This window comes from Sphaeramia orbicularis, chromosome 9 (assembly GCF_902148855.1).
Source record: "Sphaeramia orbicularis chromosome 9, fSphaOr1.1, whole genome shotgun sequence".
In the NCBI taxonomy this organism is placed as follows: Eukaryota; Metazoa; Chordata; class Actinopteri; order Kurtiformes; family Apogonidae; genus Sphaeramia; species Sphaeramia orbicularis.
Window position 1 is genome coordinate 32,245,002 of NC_043965.1, and position 13,944 is coordinate 32,258,945.

Below are 13,944 nucleotides of genomic sequence, written 5' to 3' on the forward strand. Positions count from 1 at the left end.
GATTATTACATCAGAAACAGATAAACAGAAAAAAATGTACTTTTTCAGCAAAGCTGTCATTAACTGAACACAAAAACACACGTGTCCATCCACTGTCATTGATCCAACTCCATGGGTTTTACTGGTGAATCAATATTATAGAAGATGATGGTATTTCCACAGTAACTATGGCGCAGCTGAACATCCAAATGGGTCATATCTGATGACCATGAAAAGATGACAAACTGTATTTTACACCAATTGTTTACATGTATTGATAGGATTAATGGATCAATAGTTATTAAACATTTTACGTCAGTAGATGGTTTTAGTTGCCGGTGGCTGTTTGGGTCTTGAAAGGTTAAATCTTGATTTAGACAGGTTAAAACAAAACAGAGAATATATTTACATGGGGAAAGTGTAGAATTTGCTCAACAATGATGAAAATGGTCCTTCAACACAGATGGAAGCAAAAATCAAGAAAGGAATCAATAAATAAAAGATAACAAAACAGCAAGGTATGGGACAGTGAAAAAAGCAAGGACAAATCTATAGATTTGTACTGAAGGTTATGTTTATTTTTCACAACACAGCTATAATCATACTATAAATTTATTTAATATTTTATTATAAAACATTCCTTCCAGTACAATAACGTGCGAGGATGTCACACATTTGCAGTGTTGACAGTCCATTTTTGTTAATGCATTATTAATGTTATTGCAAAAAATCACATTTGACAATCTGGGCATAGGCTAGTAAAACAATACTGGCTGTTCAAAACTGTGTATAAGCCTGCTGGATCAGACACCAAACATTGCTTCCATAATCTGTCAAATCCTAAATAAATACAAATTTTTGAGGTTGGAAAATCTTATGAATTGTTTTAACCTGTTCAGTTTTTAAATTCTATATAATCCTTCTCTTACTCTCCTTAAAGCTTTTGTTAAGCAAAGATCCAGCCCTCAAATAACCAGGAGAAAGATCATTCCTGGAAGAGGAAGAAGTGGTTTTAGCCGATCAGCAAATTTAATAACAGCATCCAAACAATAAACTTTTTGACCCCTCCACATAGAGAAATCACCCCCATATGAATATTGAATATTGTTGTACTTACCCGTTACCTTACTGCTGTATAGTATTTTCATGTATTTATTGAATAAGTATCAGAATTGTTATATTGACTATGGCCTGATTACATGGTACAGTATTTTATTGTATTTTTTCCCATTATGTTAATGATTTATATCACATGTGATATTTCTTTGTTGTGTAGATTTTTTTAGGCTATCTTTCAACATCAGTCTAGTGACAAAAGATGATATTTAGCCACAGGCTTTATTATGATTATGTTGATTAAAGTCAACTATCTCTGTCACATAAAACATAACATAAGTGAAAATAATCAATGCGCAGGTACTATAATTTTTTACAAATATAGCTGTTATGAGGTGTTGTAAACATTTTTACCCCGCCCCCGAAGGGGAGACAAGGGGTATTGTTTTTGGTTTGCTTTGTTTGTTTGATTGTTACCATCCAGCAGCAAAACTCTTGGTTGAATTCATACCAAAATGGGTTTATCGATTGCCAGTGACCCAGAATAGATTTGGTTACATTTTGGGAAAATTAGGTCAAAGTTCCAATTTTGTATGAATTTAAAAATTTTTTTTTTTTTTTTCATTTACTTATAATGGGCAAAATTTCAAATGTCTATAAAAACATCAATTTTGTTTAAATTTACTTCAAGCTTGGCACATATATAGAGGCAGTTGTTATGCTGGTATCAACACATGCATAGACATGATGACATCAGCTGGATTGATGCCAAAATAAGCTAGGTGCGAGGGGCGGGGTTTGTTTTATCTGGCACCACTTGTTTACTTTTTACCTCGCCCCCGAAGGGGAGGCAAGGGGCACTGTTTTTGGTTCAAATGTGACATTTCAAGCTGTGATAAGACAAGGAGGGAAATTAGAAAAATACACACACACACACACACACACAAATTGTGTTCTTAGATTTATAATGCACCTTGACACTCCATTCAGCTATGCAAGTTTTTATTATTTTAGGACTGACAATATTCCTGTGTCTTGAATTTTTAAACCAGTCTAGACAAAAAATAAAATATCTTAATCTTTAGGTTTAAAACTTCACAACATCCTGTTTTTTAGAGCCGTCTGTACCATTCATATTCATCAGTTCAAACAAATCAGTGAAAGTTACTGGAGTCACTGTCATTATTCATAGCATTCTCAGTCTGTTGGAACCCACCACCTCCTGAATTTAAAAGAATTCATTTTCATTTCAGGTGTGCGTTTGGTTTCTTTAAGTTTTCTGTGAGATTACCCAGACATCACAACACAACTTTACTACACCACCTTGTGGAATAACAGAGCTATTACAGTTAAAAGGGACACAGTCAAGGCATGAAAATGTACTTTTTATGAACTTTTTGTTTGGGATTGCCCATGAATTGAATATCCATGATATTCACATGTCCTTTAACTGTGTTTTACTCTTGAGACATTCTTTTTTAAATTTTTGTTTTATTAGTTAGAGATGAAGGATTAAGATGAAGTAACACAAAGTCTTTCTTAAATCACTGCATGCCTTTATCACCCGATACTTAATTTGAATATACTTTTGTTAATATATTAAAGGGTTGGGGCTAAAGTATGTTCTTTTCATCCACATTTGTCTGTGTTATTTTTGTGATGTCAGATTCCCATGTGAACCGGTCATCCATAAAACCACTGGAGTTTGAAGTATACAGATTATTTCCATCAGCAAAAGCACTGATACATGGTGAAAATTTTCCACTATGTGTAAAACCCGATCATCCACACTGTATTTTACTAAAATATCCAAGTATCATGAGTATTTTACTATTAAATAAGATGTTTTGGATGAATTTGACAGCTGTGTTCATGTATGTGTTGTATGTGAACTGCTTTATAGCATGTGAGCAACTACCTCCTGTACAAAAATATCCCAGATTTCCTTTTAAAGTGAAGTAAAAGTCACATGAATGCTGATGTGAATGTCTTCCAAGTGAAGCTGCTTTGAAAAGATCTGTAGCTGATTCAGGACCACGTGGAAGTGGGCTGGATCAGACTTGAAAAGAATGACTTCAATCTCAAGAAAAAAAAAAAAAAAAAGATCTGAGCCATATATGAGTGAGAAAATCAAATTTGGGACACACATGTCTGCAGTGTGAACATATCTGATGTGTAAGTATGTATCACGCTACATTTTGTGTCTCAGTGTGACACAGTAAGTAGAGTAAGAGGATGCCGTCACTGTGGGTGTGACCATGTTCGTGAGAAGAGTGTGGTCATGTTTGTATTTACTGTCTGTCGCCTCACATAATTTTCAACCCTGTTGCACATCTGGCTACAACATCTGTCGTTCCCAGTATCTCTGATGTCTTACTTGAAATGAACCGACTTTTCAACCTCAGTTACACCCAGTGGCAGACAGAGACAGAGTGGGTGACACAGATACAAGGCTGCACACATCAGTGAAACAAATTATAGGTTAAAACCGCTGTGAGGAGGAGGATTCTGACGTTAGAGTGAGTCCAAACATTTTCCCCTTCAACACACAGGCATTTATATGTCAAATAACACTGACTGCCATCGTGTATTCCCCCTAACCCTTTCAAAGGTCCTTCTGGAGGCAAAGACTGGCTACAGTGACATCACTTTGTAGGTCAGGTCCTCATTTCAGTGGTTAAATATTCAAGCTGCTTCTCACATGACTGTCATAAAAGAGCACAAACACAAACACAAACACGGTGTTTTCCAGACTGTCCTATTTTACCACATAATGCACCACAGTCTCCTAGTGAAGTCGGTCCTCCTCCTGTTTAAGTGTAATCCGTCCATTATATCAGTGTCCGGACAATGTGGTGTCTGTTGGTTTGTGTCGTACAAACGCAGCACATGCACACCTCAACTGTCCGAGCAGCTGCTTCTATGACACCATCTGCCCCGGCGTCTCTAACACAACTGTTTGAAATCACATTGTCTCCGAACACACAATCTACAGCTTTAGCCTAGATAACAGTGGAACAGGATCCGTTCTTTCAGACTCTCAGGACTAATACTTCCTGTGTGACCCAGACAAGGTTTGGTGGAGTCCACTGAGTGTCTGTTCTGCCAGTGCTGTATTAACATGAGGATGCTAAACAGGCCGGGTTACACTAGGTGAGGTATTACAGTGTAATGCTGCAGCACTGGACATGTGATTACCACACTACTTTAGTCCAGACTGAAATGAGTACCGGTGTATTCACTCCTATCTTGTGTTGGTTCTACTTTCCAGAATATTCTTAATGTTTTCATTGCAGTAAGGTACTCGAAATCTAGATTTTTAGCAGAACCAGAAGTATGATTTCTCAATAAGAGCCGATTAGTGTGTTATGGTGGCGTAAACAAGCAGGAGCCTTGACCAACATACTACAATACACAATGAGATTTTTACAATAGCAAGAAATGAAAATCTACAAGGTCATACTTAGACCAGTGTTGTAGTTCAATAGTACAGTCAGAGCTGTGTGGTGAACTCATGATTGTGTAGTTTTTGTTGAATCCTATGAAAAATGAATATTTCCTCTTGGGCTGTTTTTATATTTAACCCATAAAGACCCAGTGTGACTTCTGTATCTGTTCCCAAATTAATTTTTCAGTAGATTTAACCTTTCTTAAGCTAATTATCACTATTTATCATAATATTATCCTCTGTTTTTTGCATTTTTTCAGTGTAAATCATTTATTTTTCAACATTTACTGATCATGCAGATTTTCATAAAAAAGCTCAGAGTAAATTCAAAGGTTATTAAATCAGAAACACAGAAAACTGATAAGTGACTTTTTCAGCAAATCTTTGAATGTAAAAATAAGTGTCTCCATCCACTGATTCATTGATCCAACTCAATGGGTTTTACTGGTGAATAAATGTTGTAGATGATGATGTTTCCATGTTCACTACGGAGTCTCTGAATGTCCAAACGGGTCATATCAGATGACCATGAAAACATGAAAAATTGTATTTTACACCAATTATTTACATGTACTGATAGGATTAGTGGATCAACAGGTATTAAACAGTTTAGATCAGTGGATGGTTTAGGTCACTGGTGGCTGTTTGGGTCTTTATGGGTTAAATTTTCTTGTTGATAATGATTATTCTGATAGATTAGTTAAAAGGAAGGGGTGGTATACACTTTTTTGAGGAAAAAGATTTGTTAAAGAATTAGAGCAGCACCAATATATTTTTTGATCACATAGCGATAGACCGCATAGAAAAAATTGTATAGAGAAATAGAACTTTCTAATGGTTGATTTCAGACTCCCAGTGAAAGAAGTGACCAACTCACAATAATACACAGTGATATTCAGCCCCTTTTTATGGATCTGCTCCAAAATGTAATGCGTTTGTCCTCTGCTTTGCCTTTCACAGTTTCATTAACATGAGCACACTCACTTTTGCGTCACCTTGATAACATGACCACAACATAACTTCTTCAGGCAAAAATGGTAAAAATATAAGTCAGCACACAAGAAGACGTGGTAATGTCTCTCTGTACAGTTTTATTTACATGATACTATTCTGTTGTAATGCTGGATAGCAAGATTATATGTAATACATAAATATCAACACAGTTTGTTGTTTTTTAATTTTTTGTACAAATTTGCATATAACTAAGAATCAAAAACTCAAACGGATACATACAATTGTTTTGTAAATGAAAAACATCCTTACAGGGGAGAAAAGGGGGGATCAACACAAGTCACAAACATACATGGGTTTCAATGTGTTCAGGCAGCCATGAAAACACACTTTGCACAGATATGTGCACATGCACTCGCACAAATACACACACGCACACGTCTCTACAGTGCTCTATAGCAGACACACAGACCGATAGCTGTTAGACGGATGAGAAGTTACATCTAATCTTGGTATCTATTATTTTTTTGTAAATCTAGCTCTGGCATGCTCCTGTAGTTCTGTAAACATGTGCTGATAAACCGGGTAGCTCCACAGACAATAGGGTTAGGGGACAACACTCCCACACACACTCTGTGCTCACATGAACGTTCTGTTAGCGCCTTAAAAAAAAACAAAAAAGAAAAAAAATTATGGTTCACATACCCTAATTCCACAAATGCACTGAATACATGCGCTAACGTCAGTACAATATCAATGGAAAAGGAAAAAAAATAACAAATAGAACATAACATTGTCTTTCAGCAAATAAAAGTCTGAAACTCTAGTTGAGTGATGCCAAATTCTTTTACATTATTCCTGAAATACTAATGCTGATTAAGAGTAACTCATGCATTTATCCCGATCATTCATGCCCCTTACACAAAAGTAGCCTAAACCCACCTACCAGGCCTGCCAGAGAAGGGTGCAACACCTCCACCCAGGCCACTTACATCAGTACACACAGCCCTACACCAGGCATCTGTGATTACAATCTGTGGAACTCCTTTACTGATAGCGTCCATTGTGAATATTTAGATTCAGTAAACTGCGGAATAAACCGTTGTCCCTGTCTAGCAGATACCTCCAACCATTTCAAAACAGCCTCGTCACAATCAGACCGATCAAAGTCAACACCGACATGCTGATCAGAGGGTCATCGAGGCCGACTTTTAAGAGTGGATAGAGTGAGATGACCCATTATTTTGCTGGGGTCAAAGCTGATGAAAACACATGAAGGAAAAGGGGAAAACAACAAAGCTTAACACAGCAGCTGTGAGGTAGGTAAAGCTAGGAAAGACAGAGACAAAGTAACAAAGCCCCTTGTGCACAGTAGGGGACAGTTGTACGGTTCTCCAAAATGTTGACTGACTCCAGTACCAACGGACACAGTACAAGAAGTTAAAAACGCGTGCGGACTCTTAATGTGTCGTCTGAATGCTTTGAAAGACCCGCCAATATCTGACACGTGACGGGGTCATGGGTGAAATGGCTGTCTACGGTTTGGCACAAAATGGCGCCTGGTTTGGGTGAGAGGAGCACAGCATATCCTGGACAGTTACCCTGGGCTGCTCTTAATAAGACGATACATATTCTTAAAAAAAGGACTGAACAGCGGTAAAGTCACACCACAGAAAATAGGATAAAACAAACTAATGAATTAATCAAAAGAGGAGAAAAGTGATCATTCATGCATCTCCCTCAGACAGGATCTTTTCTGGATTTTTTTCTTCTTTTTTCTTGAGGTTGCAATTTTGTAAATCAAGTCCTTGTAATCCTCACTTAGCCACTCATGCCAGTGATCATCTCAAAAGGTTCGCACTCATACTCCAGTCTTTTTCCAAAGGTGTCAAAGGTGTTGTTGTCATCGCTGCCACTGTTGTTTTGCCAAACTTATATTCTCTGGATCTTGTCAGCCACCACCACTGGGTTTTCTTTACGGATCTTGGCAGCAGCCTCAGCTTTATAGTCATAGGGACAGTTGTGCTTGTCAGAGTACCGATGGATGCCACAGAACAGGTTGCCACAGCGACAGTCAAACCCTGGAAGCAAAACAATCAGAGGTCAAAAGTTTATACACAATACATAGTTTTTTTTTTCTCCATAAACTAGAACTAAAAATAACACTGTGGCATTAGTGGTCCCTTTGTGACCCCCTCTCCTCACCTGTAAGGCCCACCCTCTTGCGGCACATGAAGCATCTGTTCTTCTTGGGTTTGGGGGTGTCTCCCTTGTTTTCTTCACTGCAGGAAGAGGCTACTGGGGCAGGGCTAGAAGCAGCAGGCTGGCTTACAACTGCACACAAGACAATGAAACAAGAATCTCAGTCATTCTAAGCTTCATTTGTTATCTGGGATCTTTAATTTGCAAAAGCATCAGATGTTTCCTATTTTTGTTTAAGATATAAACACACTGGTGACTGAAATGGTGCACTTTTGTCCTTAATGACTATCTACATGGTAATTTCTAAATGCCTTATCTATAAATTGTCTTCTCTTGTTCTTGGCAGAAAATAGTACACTACTCTGAGAAAGCTGCTGGCAGGGACCATCAAATCTGAGAATGCCCTCTGGTGTAGAGGTATTTTTAAACAAGTTTATTTTTAGGTAGCCTCTCTTTCTTGGAGGCTGTAAGTAAAACCAACAGTTGGATCTAAGGTATGCAACACTGCCTCTAAAATAAACTGTGGTCACGGAGGGTTTGAGACGGCAACTTGCCCAAAAAGGCCTACATGAGAGCAGTCACTGCACGTGTGTTTATTTTGTGTCTGTCAAATGTGAATTATGTTCTGTCTGTTTTTCTGTGAACGGATGAGTATTTACCAGGTTCTAGGGGTTCTGCTTTGTCCTCTCTTGAGATGCTCATCTCTGTCATTTGTTGAGTCACAGGGAGAGATCCTTGAACAGTTCTGAAAGTATAATCAAAAGGTGCATGAGCTACAGATATGGGATTAACCAGAGAGCAGTTCATAAATATTCTGACTCTGAAACATGAATAATCTCTAGCAATGGTCAAAACACAGCTAGTACCCACCTAGACATGCCTGGCGAAGAGGCAGGAGAGGCATCAACCTTGGCTAGACTGGCTTCTAGTCTCTGGATAGCAGAAGCCTCTGAGGTAGGACTAGCAGCTGAACCTGAATGACAACAGGGAACAATCATCAGACCAAACTCTAAACGAAAACAAAGGCAACTGAAAACTGATTTGGGACAAAGATAAGGCTTTTATTATTACCATCTTCTCATAATACCAGGAATACCTTGTGGATTTTTATCTAAAGCTCTACTCCAGGTTGAGTTTTCTCCTCTATAATAAGTTTGCCTTGTTTTCAAAGGCATGTTTTAACAGGTTGCTAATATCACTGTGAGAGAAACTTCAATGTTTGACCTTAGAAATGTCTGAAGGAGTCAACACCCCCCTAACCTTGAACACTGTCATGAAGAAAACAGCTGTCTTTCATTACACAGAGTGGAAAAACAAAGAGGGAGGGCAGTGGAGGAGAGCTGGGAAAATATACTGACTGTGCTAGAACTGGTTGTATTTCATAACAAAGTTGCTGTCTTATTGTCCCTCTGTATCTTTAAGTATATGATGTGATCTGTTCATTTGTTTACATGGCATGCTTGAGGTTTCTGAACGACTGGAATTATTTTTACATTTTGTTTTTTCTTTGTGTGTGTGCTGTGCTTACCCATAGGACTGAGGGGGCTCATACGGTCACTGCTCTGCTGCCGTGTCAGGTGTTCCTTGTAGCATACAGAGCACATACCATTGGTTCTTGGGTTTCCATAGAAACCGCAGCCTGTGGCACAAAGCATGGGCACCGGGCTCTGGTTCGTCTCTTGGGCCATTGCTAACAGAATGAGAGAGAGAGACAGAGTGTGTGTGAGAATGCTTCACACAGAGAAGCCATGTTTATGCACAACCATGTGACTGAGAAACACAAATGAATACTTTGATGGCTTCAATTACAGGAATCATTTCCTTATAAGGAGCCTGCTGTCCTGCCAATCCAGTTCAGATGAAACTCAGAGCTGCCAGATAACAGAAGAGCCATGTTATGAAAATTTGACAACAGCAAGCCGGTCTGTTTTGACTCGCCCTTTGGCCTGGATACAGTAATGAACGCTTCTCAGCAGGAAGTCCACAGAACAAACAACAGTCACTGTTCTGGTCAGCACCTTGGCAAGAGTTATCCAGTCCCACAGCTTTGTTCACTGCTCGACAGCCCTTTTCACCAACCCACCCCTGTCTAGTCCTGAGAACAGCTGACATGGTTATTTAAAAAATAAAATTAAATTACAGACCATCTTACATTTTCATGTCTGTTTACTACTTTAGGAACTAACTTTAGGAACTAACTTATCAGCTGCTCCCTTTTTCTGGAACTAATTATAGCCATTGCGATACTGGCTTACAAGTGAAAAAGTACATTATTATGTCGGCTTGTTGAACACAAATTACCGCAAAGCCAAGAGCAAAGACTGAAGACTAATGATAGCATCATCATTCAGTTTCACAATTTTTATATGACTACGAATGATTTCATAATGAATTCACACACCCTCAGACCAATCACTTCTTCTTATTGCACATAAAAAGGGAGCTCTGATTCACATTTATGAAAAACCAGGAAAAAAACACCAGGTAAATAATACACAATTCTGTGAGAAAAAGACGAGCCAATGAATGAAGATGAACAAAGTAGGTCATGGTTTCAGGAGTGCTCCACCTCCCTACTTGTGGTTTTTAACCACAAAAGGTATTTCAAAACTTCTGACGTCATTTCTCCTCACCCTTACCCTCCCAAAAAAACTTTTCTATGTGAAAATGTGAAGCCCTATGACGTGGCTCTGCTCTGCTGCAATGCAATACAGCAGGAAGTTGTGTAATGGGAGAAGCTGTCTTTGAGGCAGCAGTACAAAAACACCTTGATGAATGAACAAACAGACAGGCAGGAAGGCTTAGATTAGTTGACTAAGAGGCATCCTGTCTGCCAGTCCTGTCCGGACTGTTTTACAAATCATCTGATCAACTCATCCATCCAGCAAAATCCAGCACACAGCAACAGTATCATATTTCCCATGTAAACAACCTTTGGCCCTGTTGTGCTGCAACATAGCAGCTGCTTGCTTGCGTTGTTGTGAAGCTTGTTTGTATTCTGGTCTCAGACACAAACAGGGCAGGAGCTTAATGTTCCTGGAGAGGCTGGCACTTGTTTCAGAACGTCCTGTCAGTTCAGTTGAGGTGTCCTGACCTCATCGGCAAACAACAAGTGCTATTAAATCCCGAGCCACCCCCTCTCCTACTGCCACCTCTCTTTTTTTTTACCCCTGCATGCACTCACCACTGTGTCAACAAAGGGTTTCCTTGGAAAAGCCCACAAAGCCCATCTCTTCCTTTGTGTCACATGCTCAGCTGCTGACTACAGAAAAATATCACGCAGGAGAACTGAGGTTGAGGTTGTTAATGCCAGCATGTAGCTCAAAAAGACTTTTTCTTAATGCGATCGCAGACGGCAACCCCTTTAAACCCAACTGCAGCAGTTTCTGTTGTGTATCTAGGACAGTTGATTCACATTTTGGGATTTGAGGCTTTGGTTCTCCGACATGAATGACAATGGATTCAACAAAAATCAAACTTAATTGCATCAGGCAACAACAATAAACACTGGAAAATGTAACAAGCGCCTTAGCTGCTTACAGATGAGCTATGACGTTTACTTTCTGACACAAAGGAACAATAGTCAGCGTGGCTCAGCTGTCACGTTTGGGCCCAGCTGTTAGATCAACAGCAGACATATTAACCTAGCTTCTGAGAAGACTTCTCATGAACAGGATTATGGTGAAATCACTGGTCTTACAGAGTTTAAAACATCCCCTTGAAATAGGACTGAATACATGCATGTTAAAATCTATAGTCTCTGTGTTAATGTTGTTGCCATCAACTGAGGTATTCAGCCATCAAGCTTGATTAGTGATATCTACGTGCTTGCTCGGGAACTAAACAACCTGTCTTGCTTCCAAGCATGGATAGTATGCTGAAATGTAATATAATCAATCCACTGAGTATCGTCAAGCACATCCAACAGGGTAAGTCAGGGGGTTTCCAACACAGAGCAGACTACCAGCTACAGTCACCCACCACCAACTTCCCTCCTTGAAATCCCCCAAAACTCACAGCAATAAATGGTGAAAACTGGTCTGGCTCGAAATTGGACTCTTAAGTATCTGAGGGGGTTGACAATTGAGTTTGAAAAACAAACGTGTAATAGATAATCTCAAGACAACAAAAGGGGAAGACTGTGCTCCTTTATCAGCCGCAAGCTCAGCTCATATTTCAGGCCCTGCTGGGTTGAAAACTACTGAGTCACACTGAAGGACAGAACAGAAAAAGACCACTGCTGTATGCTTACAAGCAGTAAATAATCTCTATAAAAAGGACATGATGGTACAAATAGTCAGCATGAGAGCGATACAGAGCAGCAGCACATATGTTTCCTAAAAATCCTCCTCAGTCTAGACAGTGTGGTCTCTGCTCCCTTTGTTTCTTCTTTCTTCCTTTGTCTGCAATCTCCCTGCTTCCTGTTTGTACATCGTTTTGTAGCTCCTAGTTCTCGGAACACATTAACTAATAACCATTTTCTACATGTTTTCAGTGAAGCAGTGTGCACAACCTCTATTATATAACCACTCTTGAGTACTTAGAAACGAATTGGTGGAGCCAAATAGCTCTTAACAACACCAACCCAGCGTTGTTCTCTCGAAGGTGGAAACTACTGCAAACACTTGACGAACACGTACCGATGTACCGGGACGTCGTTTAATATTTTAGCCAATGTTCCGTTGTAATTTTAGAGCTACTCTTGCTCTTCTTGGCCATTCGGCTTATGAATTTTCTATTTCTAGACAGGAATTAGCTGGCTTTGGTTCCCCCATCCCCCAGCTCTGAGCAAATAGAAAAACAGACAGCACAAGCTAGCTCCCTCCCTTGTTTTTCTCTTAAACCAGACGGAGTCACGTTCGAGTACTTGTGATATTTCCAGTCAAGAGGAGGAGATGGTGGTGACAACTTCAACGAGCAAAAGACGGACGAAGAAAAAGGCTTGTTTACCACACAAACCGACACGCACATATCACCTGACCTTTCAATCCACCATTAAAGGTCGCCATGACCGAACATCAGCTTAGTTAGCGTTAAAACCCTTTTCCGTGTTTACTTACGGAGTTCGGGTCGTATTTTTATCCTTTAAACGTGAATAATCCCAGATCCTCACCTGCTAAAAATCGATGAAGTTTCACGACAGACAGAAAAAGTAGACGTTAGTGTTGGCAGGAAAAACGGTCGACGGGTCCTTATGTGGATCTCCTCTGCCTTTTTATAGCAGTGTTTACGGCGCCGTCCTCCGTGTCAGGCTGGTTCAGATAGTGTTTAGCTACCTCTCCCTTCCTCGCCTTCCTGCCTCTCCTTCTTTCTCGCTCCGTGTCCCGTTCCTTCTGGATGGATGTTTGTTTCCTTCTTTAGTAAGAGGAGTGGCGGATGATGTCACGGGTAAAACAACGTGTCTCCATTGGCTGCGCGCGGAGCCCCCGAGCGATAACTACAGTTCTCTGAGACCGAGGAGGGGGGCGGGGCGGCGGGGGCTAGACGTGTCTGCGCCTGCGCAAAGCCAATGTTGCGTTATTACACATCTATTCGTCATCCTCCTACAAGGACACGAATCTTTTTTTTTTTTTTATTGAGTAATCGGCCTAAATGAATGGGCAGATGAATAATGGTGCTGACATGACTGAAATTAAAATAAAGAAAAACACGAATAAGCGAGTAATCACCAGGGAATGCCTCTTTTCCCCCCTTCTATAGCAGACTACTAATTATTTATGTCACTATTTCTGTCAACAAAACCACTGTAAACTATGAAGATATACAAGCTTGTTTGTTATTGGTGAGCTGAGGCTGTCACTTGACTGCCCACCCACCTTCATAAACACTGTTGAGAGTGTAAACATGTTTTGTGGTAGGTTACAAAAGATAACAGCCAAGCAGTTCCAAGAGATCAGAGTATTTTCAGGGCATACAGCTGTTAAAAACCAGTTGTGAAATGTAGGGCTGTCACTAGTTTATACACAAACAAATGGTAAACAGGGCTGAGACTCTGACCTAATAGAATAGAATAGAATAGAATAGATGTATTAAGCCTGTTACTAGCTCACACTCAAACTCAAATAGGAAACAGGGCTACAAAACATTCTTTGTTGTTACTGTAACATGTACAATGAATTAAAATAGCATCCAGTAAAAGATATAAAGGATCATATATAAATGCCTAAAATAAATAAGACAAAACCAGTAGAACAGTCATGTCTTCAAAAATGTTACAGGGAATTCAGTGGTTGTTGTTTTTTTCTCTTGATTATCCTGCGGTACAAATTAAATATATATATTTTTTTTTTTTTTTTTTTTTTTTTGTG

General features: G+C 39.5%; 1 protein-coding gene across 1 annotated transcript; it reads right to left on the reverse strand.

Moving 5' to 3' along the window:
- Window positions 1-5,554: 5,554 nt before the first annotated feature.
- On the reverse strand, window positions 5,555-12,983 carry zfand5a (zinc finger, AN1-type domain 5a). The gene is made up of 6 exons (XM_030143135.1): window positions 12,750-12,983; window positions 9,165-9,326; window positions 8,507-8,609; window positions 8,296-8,381; window positions 7,640-7,768; window positions 5,555-7,515 (listed from the first exon to the last, which is right to left on the reverse strand). Exons 2-6 carry the CDS (start codon window positions 9,322-9,324, stop codon window positions 7,367-7,369), a joined length of 627 nt encoding a protein of 208 aa, XP_029998995.1. The 5' UTR covers window positions 9,325-9,326; window positions 12,750-12,983; the 3' UTR covers window positions 5,555-7,366.
- Window positions 12,984-13,944: the final 961 nt, after the last annotated feature.